This window comes from Vanellus vanellus (genome assembly GCF_965231255.1).
Source record: "Vanellus vanellus genome assembly, chromosome: 4".
Lineage (NCBI taxonomy): Eukaryota > Metazoa > Chordata > Aves > Charadriiformes > Charadriidae > Vanellus > Vanellus vanellus.
Window position 1 is genome coordinate 7,067,104 of NC_138909.1, and position 12,561 is coordinate 7,079,664.

Here is a 12,561-nt window from a genome sequence, read left to right on the forward strand (position 1 = left end):
GGGAAAACTCTGCCAGGCATTTTGGCACATGTTGCAGTGTGGTTCAACATCTTTTAATGCCACAAATTGTACTGCTTTCAGTGGAAATTCAGGTTACACTGTAGCTCATATTGTTCTTCAGCCAAAATATCAGTGAATACGTATTCTTAATACAGCTCCTGTGTATTGTGAAGAAAAAACGTCCCCCCTCTATCTTTTTTTATACTACTGGAAGGCACAGTAGGTTCACTCAAGCTACATCCAAAGTGATGTGTTTTCCTAGTTAATGATTAGGTAAATGTAGCTGTTTGGATAATCTACCACATAGAGATGTAAATGGTATTATAAGCAAGAAGACATATGACTATAATATAAAATCTGGAAATTCTGAGTCTTAGATTATCCTTACAGCTTTAGAAGGCTCTGTGTGTCTGATATATATATCAGTCTTTAACGATAGCTCTAATAATATTAGACAACTGGGTGCCAGGTTAGGACTCCAAAACTTTTGCATGTCCTGTCAAAAATGAACATGGTAAAAATTTTCAGGATTTAGCCTTCCTTTATTTTGGCTCAGCTATGGTTCACTGACCTTGCTGTGAAAAACAGTTGACAAACCATTGATGTTCTCTGTCTCGACTGTTGGGTTGAGATGCAGAGGTTGCCATGGATCCTGATTAAGAGCTGGGGATCAGTGAGCTCTCTCAGCTTGGCTGCTGTAAGATGCAGAATTCCCATGTTCTGGTAATGGGGTGCACCACCCTCAGCAGCTGGAGACAGGATTTGGATGCAGTCTGCCTGTGGAAAGCATTTTGCAGTTCAAGAGGATGACAAAGAGCTTGTGATTTTTATTTTTTTTTTAGGTATAGGAATCCTTTTGTGAAACTGAGAAAAACTTTTTTTTTTAAAAAAAAAAATCTAATAACAATCTAATAATATAACCTAATAATCTAATAATATCTAATAATAATAATCTCTGGACCCATTATTAAAAATTTCTGATTTGCACATTTTCATGTTTTTCCTGTGCTGAACGCTTGAGTTTTATGATCTTACCTAGGGGATGGAGCTGCTGCTGCTGTGTGGGTGAGTTAACTGAGGAAGGGCTGTGGCACAGCTGGTGGTACTTTACTCTTGTGTTTATTATGTACGGCACAGAGGAATTGGAAAATGTGGTTCCAAGCAGAAGTGTGTGACGGGATCTCCTGATGTCACCGGCAGGGTGAGCACACGGAGATTTGCTCATTGTTTACTTTCAGATGTTGTTTATCTTTTCCCTATAATTGAAACTTTATAGGCATTTCTTGATTTTGAGCCAGGTAGCTTTTAAACAGTCACCTTCTGATTAAAAATGTGTTTAATGCTTTCTGTCCTGCAGGCTATAAATACCTCTTGATTAATTTAATTTTGGTTTGAGAATTTTTGTCTTTATGCAGCTTGTTCTCTTTCCATCTTATGATACCACAACCGGTTTTGCACTTTTAACTGTGCAGCTTGTCAGAGCTTTTTCTGGGCTTGGTATTTTTTCTTCTGGGAAAATCTTCGCTGCAGTATTACGGACCGTATTGTTATATCCATAAATTGCATTTTGTTAACTGATTCATTTGTTCAGGTAACAGGTTTGTGATTGTGATGAATACAGGAACAAGGAAATGGCTCAAAGGAGAGTTTTATTTAGGATACTTCTGTAAATTATCTTACAGTATTAGAAATTTGTGTCAGAGGAAGGTTTTAAATCCATCTCCTGAATTCTAGTTCAGTGCCTTAACTTTATTCCATTTGTGTTTTCTAACCCTTTTTATGTCTTCCCAAAGATACAACTTTATCCTTCTTCCTCAGAGCTTCTACCCTGGCATGAAATTAAATTTGTATGGCTTGCACTTAATTTCTTCTTACTCAGCAGAAAAAGGGAAGATTGATCATACTTCATCTTATTATGAAGCGATATGAAAGTAGTAGTAAATTTACGGAGTCCTTTTTAGTTGTCAGTGCATAAAGGTTGCGTAGGTTATAACTGGGATAGGATGTTCTTTATTTCATAACTTTGTGATGACTTAGCCTCAGTCCACAAGATGTTTGCTCAGTGTGCCGAGTTCTCTGTTGTCACGAAAGCAGCAGGCATCAGCCACAGCCTCGCACTTGGCGTTCATCACAAATTAAAGGGCATGCTATGAATGTGAACAGTGAAATAACTTACTGCTGTGCTGCGGGGGGGCCCTCCCAAAGGACTGCCAGAATAGCTGGGAAAATGTGCCATTTTGGCCCTCAGTTCGTTAATTGGCTGTTTCACAACAATCTGTGCTACTTTTTTGGATTGCAAACTTCTTAATTGGTTTACTTTCACGGATCTGTTTCGGAGGTTCAAGGATGCTGAAAACATATTACGAGTAGATCTGAAATGAAGGCCCGTGTCTGAATTATTGCTGTTGGTGACCTAAAAGCTGCAAAAGATACAGATCATCGGTGTCAAGTGTTTAATTTGTCTTATGACTGATTGTATGAAGTTGCATTGAGCTAAACCTAAATTATTGCTTCTGGTGATGACTGCATGGTCAAAATGTGTTCAATGAGTAAGGCTCTATTGTATCTTGGCATTTCCAGGTCAACTCAACACTGTGGCAAATACTTACCTTGCATTAATAAAGCCATAAAATAATGCTGAAACCTGCAAAATTAGAGTACTAGTCTGGCTCTGTTCATTTATGCGTTTTTCGAGTTGGAGAGGAAAATCCAGTGAAGCTGATTTTGCCTTGGGGGCTTTCAGTATTGCAGTGCTTTTCAGACTTTGCAGGAAATATTTATTCCCCCCCCCCCCCCCCCCCCCCCCCCCCCTGCTTTTTAAAGAGTAACACTTCTCACAGGCTTCTCCAAACTATACAAATATTTTACAGGCCTTAAAAACCTTTACTAAAAGTTTGTTTTCACAGAATCTGAACTTCTGGCCCGGTGTGACGCTGTAGGAGTTGCGTGTGCTTTTTTTTTTTTTTTTTGTCAAGAGAAAGTCAGGAAGCATAATAAGTCTGTACTGCAGTAATTAATACTACTTTTCAGATATTTCACACAGCTGTTTCTTGTTAAGTGTGCAGTGAAAACTGTATGCTTGGGCACATCTGAAATGTCCATGTCCCCCAGTCCCTGCCCAGAGCACTTCTCCACATTCTTACATTGAAGGTTTTTGAAGCTGTTCACACGTCTAATTTTGGCCTAAAAACTCGTGAGGGATGTATTTTGGATACGTGATTCTGGGATGAAATTAAACATTTCACCTAACATTTTATGACTACAAGAGGTTTCTGTATTCCTTCGAAGTCTGGAGTTATTAGGAATTATGAGAGTTGTTTTGTGTTTTTTTTCTTTTCTTTGTGCAAAATGGCAACAGACACATAATTAATAAGAAACCATTTTATCTTCTTTAGAGTGCAGTATTTGTATTAATATGGCTTCAGTTGTGTATACCAATTAGTGGATTTACAAGTAACTCTTACTGATCTCTGTCCGTATCTAGGGAAAAATCAGATGAAATAATTTTAATGCTTAAAAAGGGTTTGCAGCAATTATTGTAAAGATTTCATGTTCCTAGTATTCTTATTGTTGGAGTTTCTTCAGTCCTGTCTTTAGGAGCAACAGAAGTAATCCAAGAAAGTTTCATATGCACTGCAAAAAATCTGTTTTTCCCACAACCAAAAGCCAAATAAGCACCAACCTCCCTCTGAATCTCAAGAGATGCTGCTGCTCCAAAATACACAGTCACTTCAGGCATCTATTCTGGTGGCTTAAAAGGTCAGGCTTTTAAAAACTGCATCATTACATAGAAAAAACTCTATACTCTACAAAAGCAGGTAGGTGAATGAAACTGGTCTCTGCGCTGATATATACCAGTATTGCCCATCAGACTTTCCCCCCTAAGGTGTAATACCAGTCTCGCTGTACAGAACCAGGTACGTGTTTCTCACGAAGGCTTCAAAGAAAGAAATGGGCAAACACAAACTGATGGAAGTCCTTGGCTGAGCACTTTTGAGTGAATGGAGCACAGCTGTCGGTTCCGCTAGCTGGGCTTTTATCGTGGTCAGATCTCTGTATAGTCTGTTCAAATAGAAACTGTTTTTAACTCATTCCCAGAATAATTTCTGGGATGCAAGCAGAAGGCAGGAGAAGTTCCAGGTCAGTTCGTTTTTGGAAACACCGATAGTCTCGCACCAGATGAGTCACATCCTTTGTTCGGACACCTGATGGACACATAACCAGTACCAGCTTGTGACATCCTGCTTATTCCTTCTTTAGCTGCTGCAATTCTTTGACAAAAGTTGTCTTTGTCTTTATACATCCCAAGAAGGTGAGAAGCTGTTTCTCAGCTCTCCCTCATTTTTTCATCTTGCTTCCTGTTACGGGGAGTATAGTTGCTCTTAAAAATCCCTGTTTAGCGGAACTGTGGATGAAAGCACAGTATTGCACTGAAAAGTAGTACTCACCTGGGCTCGCTTCTAATTGCTCTTTTTTAAGTGAGAGGGTTTGCAGATGCGGGTTTCACTGGAAATAATGGCCATCCAGAATTGAGGAAAACCTCGGGCAGGATTTTGGGAGATCCAATTTCTTATGTTCTACTGTTACTGAAATGGTTGTGTCTGTTTTTAACAGAAAGCGGATTGAATCGTACTGCCTGTGCAAGCTGGCTCAATGGGATGGAGCTGCAGGGAATGGGCATATATTTTCTGTGAAGGGGGGGAAGGACCAAGTGTCAAGCTGCAAGCAGTCCAAAGAGCTCATATGAGTTGCTGTATGAGCCTTTTACCCCTTTTTAAGTGATGTTTTAAATAATCAAAGTTAGGTTTTCAGAGGGAGATGTTCTAAAAATGCTTGGAATAGAACAGGATCTTCTGTGAGGCTTAGGGCAATGTGTACTTTGCTTTCTTTTCCTTCTCTTCTCCAGAAAAATGGCAGTTCCAACACAGTGTTTAGATTTCTTTTCAGCCACAAATACCTAAGCCATGTAGAAGGTGGCTAGTGGACTTTTCTATGGTATTTTCAGTAGTTTTTGGTATTGTAGTATTTCTGGTATTCCTCATCCTGTGGAGCGAATGGTTGAGAAACCTGAACTTGGAGGTACAGTGTCACAGATACTCCTGTTGAGGTCAGGCTGAAATGCAGCATAGATGCAACTTCCTGGCTCTGCTGTTTTAACCACTTAAAGGCTCAATTCATTTGTTGTTCTGAATGCAATGATGTGAACAACCAGGCAAGAAAAAAGAAGAAAAATAGCAAACAGTTCATCTGGTTTTAGGTGGAGGCCACTTTTGGCTCATAGCTTGAAACAAGTCACAGGCAAAGGGGAGAACGTTCGTGCGTTAATCTAAACCAGACGAAAAATCAGTTTAGACTTTGTGTTAATTCACAGGCAGTAGCTAAAAGCTGTGATACCACCTGACAGGTTTTAAAAAAAAAAAAAAAGACTGTTCAGTTTTTTAAAAAAATTGGTTCAAATAAACCCCCTTTTCATGTTCCTAATTTGTGTAACACCATTTCTTGTGTCTTTGCTATCCTCATCCACTTTTGCAGTTATGTTTGTTTATTCTAATCACTTGTTGGATGTATGATGTAAACTAATTGATGCTGTTTTGTTGGGAACTGCTAGAATATTTAGCAAGTGATACCGTCCTGAATGGTCTTAATCATAGTCCAGACTCGCACCTCTCTGACAATCTAGCTGTATAGAGTTGCACGCGTTCAATGTCCCTTGCTGTTCTACAAGCACTAAGAAATATCTCCGTAAGAAAATTGACATGAAAAATTTTCTGTGAGCAGTTGACCATGCCATAAGTGGTCCTTAAAGGAATTTAATGGATTTTTTTAATTGCTTTTATGTGAAATGAAGATAGGATAACTTGCTTGGCTTATTGTTGCCTGTTTGACAATAGCTACTTACTTTGTAATGAGCATTTTCTTTGAAAAATGGGATCAGAAAGCAAGAGGTTGAAAGTTTACTTTCTTTCCCGCAAGCTGAAGCTCACGCTTTCTCTGGCTTTAGGTTTGAAGCAGTAGGCTTCACTGTCAGGTGCTGAAATACCACAATAGCTGTGAAAATTTACTTTTGTCTTTTTTGTTCACAGTCAAACTGCAGCTTCAAGCAGAAGAAAGAGGAGTGGTGTCAATCAAAGGTGTAAGCGCGAACCGCTTTCTGGCTATGAAGGAGGATGGCAGGTTGCTGGCCTTGGTAAGCAGCGTTTTCTTAATGTTTATCTCTGTATGTGTCTGTCTATTGGTGGCTCCTCTCCTCACTCTGTATCGAGCAGGACTTACTCAGCTTCTCTGCGTGTGATTTATCAGGCAGAAATTAACTCTGTACAACTTCCGTCAATTAATTGAACTATGAAGTAGGAAGAGATGGGTATCTCTGCCCTCGCCTAGAAACTGCAAAATTAAACTGGAATGGCCTGTCTGAGAGAGGAAAACTATAGCGGTCATGTATAGAAAGAAACTGTAAGAACAAATGAAAAATGAAGTCTCTCCCTTTTTCCCCTCCACAAGTAATTTTTTCCTCTTTCACTTTCACATAAAGTGATTGTAAAGAGCCTTTTAAAGTAGGAAGTAACACCAATTTTTTTAAATTTTGACTTTTCTGATTTTGATAGTAAGCTGTAGATACTGTTTTCTCATTTTCCTCTTTGTAAAGAATCACGTTTTTTTGGTCATGTATACTTCCAAACTAGAAACCTGGCATGAAAAACATATTTGAAAATGTGATGATAAAATTAAAAAATAAAGTTATTAAATGTAGGTAACTTAAACTGGTCTCTAATGAGACTAGGTTTAAACTCCATGGATTTTACTGCTATCAGCCTTATTTTTAACTGTGTTTTCAAGCCAATATGTTTAGCAGACTGAAAGTTAATAAGGTCTCCTAGAGCTAGATTATAATTTTGCTCTAAGAGCTGCAGTTAACATTAATTTTGCTTATGAGGCATCGATGCTGTAAATCTCTCATCCATATTCATAACCTTCAGTGCAGACAAACTTTCAGCACTTGTGAAGGACCGCTGCAGGGCATCCTACTGGAATTTCAGTTTGAAATAATCCCTGATGCTTTGGTATCTTGAATACAGCCCCATTCAGCTTCTGTAAAAGTCCCCACCAGGAACAGGTGTTAATAATAAGGTGCATTCCTAACCCTAGCTGAACTGCAGCTAATGAAAGGCCCGTGCCAAGGGCTGCAGAAATGACTTCTGATTCCCCTCAGTTCTGCCTCTGCCTCAGTGAAATGAGTCTGAAGACAAACCAAACACTTCAGCAGTCTTACACAAGCCGGGGTCCCCGGTGTGCTCCGCAGCACTGCGCGTCTCTGGCTCCAGGAAGCACATTTTGTGTATGGCTGTGAATACAGTTAAGGAACCTGTTTCAAGTTACAGCATTACTTACTCGGGTATTGTGTGACAGCTCAGTTGAAGAAAATGTGAGTAGTCGTCCACTGTGCTATTCTTGAATTAAGGATAATTGGGAATTTCCTGTGGTGCTGGTGTGGTGGCATTCGGCTTTCCGTTCAAATTGCCCTCCGTACCCTGGGCGGCAGCGAATGGTCAAAATAGGGCATTTAGCACCATTTGTAAAATTATAAACACCTGCATGTATTTATAGTTGGGATTTCCAACCTATTGCTGCAGGGTGGGTTTTGGTTGTAGAACATGCTTCCTTTGCAGCTGTATGCAACGATTTTTATCTGCTTACTTCTTGTAAGGTGACAGGCTCGGAAAGTATCTGCCGTTCACTCGGAATTACTCTCTCAAAATCTGGTAAAGTTGCATCACTTTGTGCTTCTCACTTGAGCTTATAAAACATTTGTTTTGTTTTGCTTTGTTTCTGGAACTGGGTATTACTTGAATCGTGTTTACTGCAAACTGCTTCCTACAGCTCTTTATTCTGGCTATTCATAGGTGAAAACTCTGCTCTTAAGATTTTGTTCTTCAGCTTAATGAACACTTGTGCAATTTCATGATCAGTTTCTGCAGCACAGGCCATGTTTTCAACCAGGATTTCTGTACTGTGCCTTCCAACAGTTTGTGGCCAGTTGTGCTTTTACAGTTTTCTGCCTATAAATGCGTTCATGAAACTGTTCCTAATTGCCAGCGTTTCTTTTACAGTTTGAGCAGCGTTTGTTTCAGGGAGAGCTTTGAAAGAGCGTGTGCTGGAAATCATTGTGGTGAAGTGATCTCGTCAGCACACATGAATTCCTATCTGCTGAAACTTTTGGTTATTTCTTTTACAACATAACGGAACTTTAATTTCTAAACACCTATTTAGTTCTCTGATCCTCTGGTCACTCAAGTACTATTCTGTCCTTTTTAATATTTTTTGGTTCTTCTTTTTTTTTTTATTACTTTTCAGTGTCAACGGTCGATTTGTCTAGTGTCCGTGTTTTATAAATATATCAATATCTTCAAAAATACTTTTGCAAATTATTATTCAGTCCTGTTTTTTGTCCAGTTGGATGTTTTTGTAATTACTTTGTTGAGACATGCCTTTGTGGTTTGCTCCGAGTTTTGCAAAATGATTTATTGCGTAGCCCGCATATCGCTGCTTACCCTGGTGATTTGCCTGGTGGTGCAGTGGATCGCGCTTTTGTCAGGATGATATGGCTTTTAGTTTAGCAGTTTCATGCTCTCTGTTTAGTAACAGACTCCGTTGTTGTGGGGCGAGGTAATCTTTACCAGGTCAGTCACTGGAGGAAATGGCTGGTTGTTAAAGCAGCTAGTCAAAACTTCCCCTTGGAAAATGCTGTTTTAACTAAAAATATTTGTGCAGAAATGTATCTATTCCATCGGATTTTTAATGGAAAAATTAAAACATTTCAATTCTGATATGGCTCATTTTGACTTTCCAGTTTCACTTAATTATAATAATGAAATATTTTCACTTTACAGAATTAAATGTTTTTGATCATTTAATTTCATGAAGACGTTTCTCAAAATTTCCCTGAAAGGAAGAATTGCACTTTTGACTAACTGTTATATTTCACGAGTAGTAATTTGTTATCTAAGGATACGACCTGTTTGTTCTGTCTGTCGTGCTTATGTGGTTTTGCTATGACCGGACAGGTTTTGCCAGACTGAAGGACATGACTTGAAGGGAAATTCTTCTCTTTTTGATGTTGTGGATTAAAACTATGGTACAAGAATATTTGTCAGAATAACCTTCATTTCCTGGCCCTTCTGCAGTTAGAAAAGGCTAAATATGATCATCACCTTTCTCTGATCATACTCCATCCGCTATGGTAGTTACAGGTTAACCCTCTGGTTACAGTTTTCAGAATGAACAAACTTAAGGAATTTTAATTCCTCATCTGAGTCCAAAAAGTCAAAACTAGTTAATTGGCATAATGAGATACTAAGGCAGATGCATTTTGCACTGAAAAATCAATCAATGGGGTGGTGTTTGGCCATGCAAATGAGGAAGAACTTTGTTGTAGGAATTTGCTGCCTCTTTCAGTTAATTAATCTGCTCTGGGTGAATCACCTGGAGGGTTTTGGCAGTTGTTGTGGTTTGGTTACAGTACGCGGTGGCACACAGCAGAGCGTGGTACCAGCGTGGCTATGACCAACGTTGCTAACAGCAAACACTCCTGCATTTAGCATTTTACTTGGTTGCTCAGACTTCTCAAGTGTTCTCCCTTCCTTTCTCCTTTTCATGAAGGGCTGTAGAGTTTGCGGTAGTTCATGATGTGCTGTGAAAGCTTTTGCTGCCAGATCACTGCTTTGAATGCAGCCGAGGCCACAGTGTATTTAAAAAAAAAAAAAAAAAGTTTATATCAGGGTTTTTTCAGGGGCTGAGGTTCATAACTCGGTGACCGGCATCCCACTCCGCTGGGCAGCAGTCCTGCTTCCAAAATGTTGCCTTTGGCAAATGTTAAGGAATGCATAGGTCATAAAGCCTGAACTACCATTTGTCACCTAAACGTTCACTTTTGTGTCAAAATATTTCCAATTGCAACGTACTGTAGGAGACACTGCTATCACATATGCTTTGCAGAGAAATAAGGACTTGAGTCTCCAGAGCAAATCACATGGTACATGTCAAAATATCTTTATGAATGTAAAAAAAAAAAAGAATTTTTTTTCTTTTTATCTCTCTCTCTTTTCACCCTTTTTTGACTATTTTTACAAAACCCATAAACTGCCTGAAAATCTGTCTGAGGAGTTTAATCTGTTTTACTTTTTTAAACCTCTCTTGGCACTTGCAGAGGTGCCACTGCTTTGGGTAGAAGGCCAAGGCGAGGCGTGAGCCGGCTGCTGTGGTCTCTGCCAGAATTTTCAGCTTGGGCAATTGTCCTGAACTTGCCTAAACTCTGCTTAAAGTTTGTTTTTGTTCTTAAATGCTTCTTTTTTTTTTTTTTTTTTTTTTGTTTTTAATATGGTTTCTGTGCCCTCTTAAAGCTACTGTGATCTGTTTCAGGCTGGATCTGTGACTTGAGATGACTAATGCATCTGTTTTCACATTGCTGGAATGAAAGGCATTAAAATAAGATTTATCTTGAGGAAGATTTATTTAAAATACAAATCATATGAAAATTGTTAATTTGATTTCTGCTATATGAAAAGTAAAAATATTAGTGAGCTACAGAAATGAGAAATTGCATGTGGATTTTCTCTTGTAGGTTCTTTTCCTTAGAAACCAAAATTCACATCTGAAAATGACTGAAGTGGAGGAAATAAACCTCTATTTGAAGACATGTGTGGACACAAATTTTTATTCCAGACTGCATATGAATGACTTAATTGCTTGTAGCTACAGAAACGTGACATATATGAGGGGTTACTCTTCTCTAGTATGTTTTGTGTGCATACCGTATGAAGTCTAGGTGTTCTGAGCTCACTTTCCAGTTCTAGTTGGATACTTTATGTATTCATGAGTATCGACAGCAGATTGTAACGAGAATCCCTGCTCATTTAGGGAACTGCTTCACATTCCCTGTCTCCTCTCCACAATTTCACATGCTTCCTTTCTAATGACTAGCTTTCCTCCTCCTCCGGCATTCCCCAAAATTTTCTGGGTAAATGAGTATGACTGAATTGAGGGACTGACAGATGGTGTATATGAAAAGAAAGTGCCCCCGCCCGCTCCAGTAAGTTCCTGTGGTGTTGATCTTCTGCCATCTTTCTAGTTGAGAAAATACTTTCTCTTGCTTAAAGTGCCAGTTCTGCAGGCGGGTTTGCCACTCTGACCGCCGAGAGCACAATGCTGTCTGCTGCAGGGGCTCTGCTGTTGTGAATGTGCCTTGGCGCAAATACAGTTAAACACCCTCAGGCATCCTCTTTCTACAGAATGAGATCTTACTTGAAGCTGTTTGTACGTCCTCTGACGTTTTTGATACAGAGGAACCATGTGGTTTCTCAGTGGTGGATTTCAGAAAGTGAATAAACATTCCCGATTTCTGTGGACTATGAACAGCTAAATAGTAGTGATAGTTAACTTCGCTTGGTGGCTAAGTCCCCCAGGCAGTAATAGCTATCCAGGAGAATTTGTGGGTTCAAGTCTTGCAATAGATAATGCCTGCCTCACATGATCTCGCTGACAGGAATGGGATCATTCGTGTGAAGAACCACCCTCTTTTTTATTTGTAGGTGTGAAGGCATGTTATAATTGCATATAGGTGGATTTGGTTTTGAAGACTTACTTCCAGAAGCAGAATAATTCCATAGATGTACTTCTAAACACTAGTAGAGTATGCTTGGTCTCTATGTGGAACAGACCTCTTTGCCAGGTCTGATCTTTCCTTAAAATTATTTTACAAGTTTTGAATTTAAAAAAATCTTGAACAGGTGCAGGCTTGCCACTCTTTCAGAGCGCTATAAATACAGACTTGAATTTGCTTTAGGACAGTTAAACCTCAGAATTAGAAAAGAATAGGCAAAGGCTGAAACTATGCCATACTGTTTCTCTAACTGATAAAAAGGTTAGTTTGAGGAAGGCAAGGGAAATAGTGCTTTTTCTCTTATATCCTGCTTTTCTTTTTGCTTAAATTATAACTTAGGATGAGATCGCAAAACTGCTGAGCTTGGAAGTTGGGATCTATCAGTAAGTGCCAAGGGACAGGGTTCTTCGATTGTCTAACTGAGTTTCAGATCAGAACAAAGACCTACACAGTGACAACAAACTAGATTCTGCTTGGTCTTGGTTAAAGACAGTAAATGAATTGTAGTTAAAAACTATATTTTAACAATAACACTTTAAACATGAAACCTTTAATGTGAGTTTCTTACATTCTCAGTAGGTTAGTCCTATGAATCGGGAGAATTGATTTGTTGTGATGAATATCAATAATCCTTTTCTTTTTCGCTTTTAGAAATGCGCAACAGAAGAATGCTTCTTTTTTGAGCGTTTGGAATCTAATAACTATAACACTTACCGATCGCGGAAATACTCTGACTGGTATGTGGCACTGAAAAGAACTGGACAGTACAAACCTGGACCAAAAACTGGACCTGGACAGAAAGCTATCCTTTTTCTTCCCATGTCTGCTAAAAGCTGATTTCCACGGCGGATTCTGAGCACATATGCCGCACTGTGCTAAAGACATCGAGTTTCCTACTCCTCTCT

At 39.1% G+C, this 12,561-nt stretch overlaps 1 protein-coding gene across 1 annotated transcript in view; it reads left to right on the forward strand.

The window, feature by feature from the left end:
* Positions 1-12,555, forward strand: part of FGF2 (fibroblast growth factor 2) — a gene marked incomplete at its 5' end in the record, with an annotated part of 28,818 nt that extends 16,263 nt beyond the window's left edge. The window contains 2 exons of the mRNA XM_082483012.1: positions 6,084-6,187; positions 12,308-12,555. Coding sequence (XP_082339138.1) covers positions 6,084-6,187; positions 12,308-12,493 — 290 coding nt within the window. The 3' untranslated portion in view covers positions 12,494-12,555. The remainder of the gene's footprint in view (positions 1-6,083; positions 6,188-12,307) is intronic.
* Between the last annotated feature and the right edge of the window lie 6 nt (positions 12,556-12,561).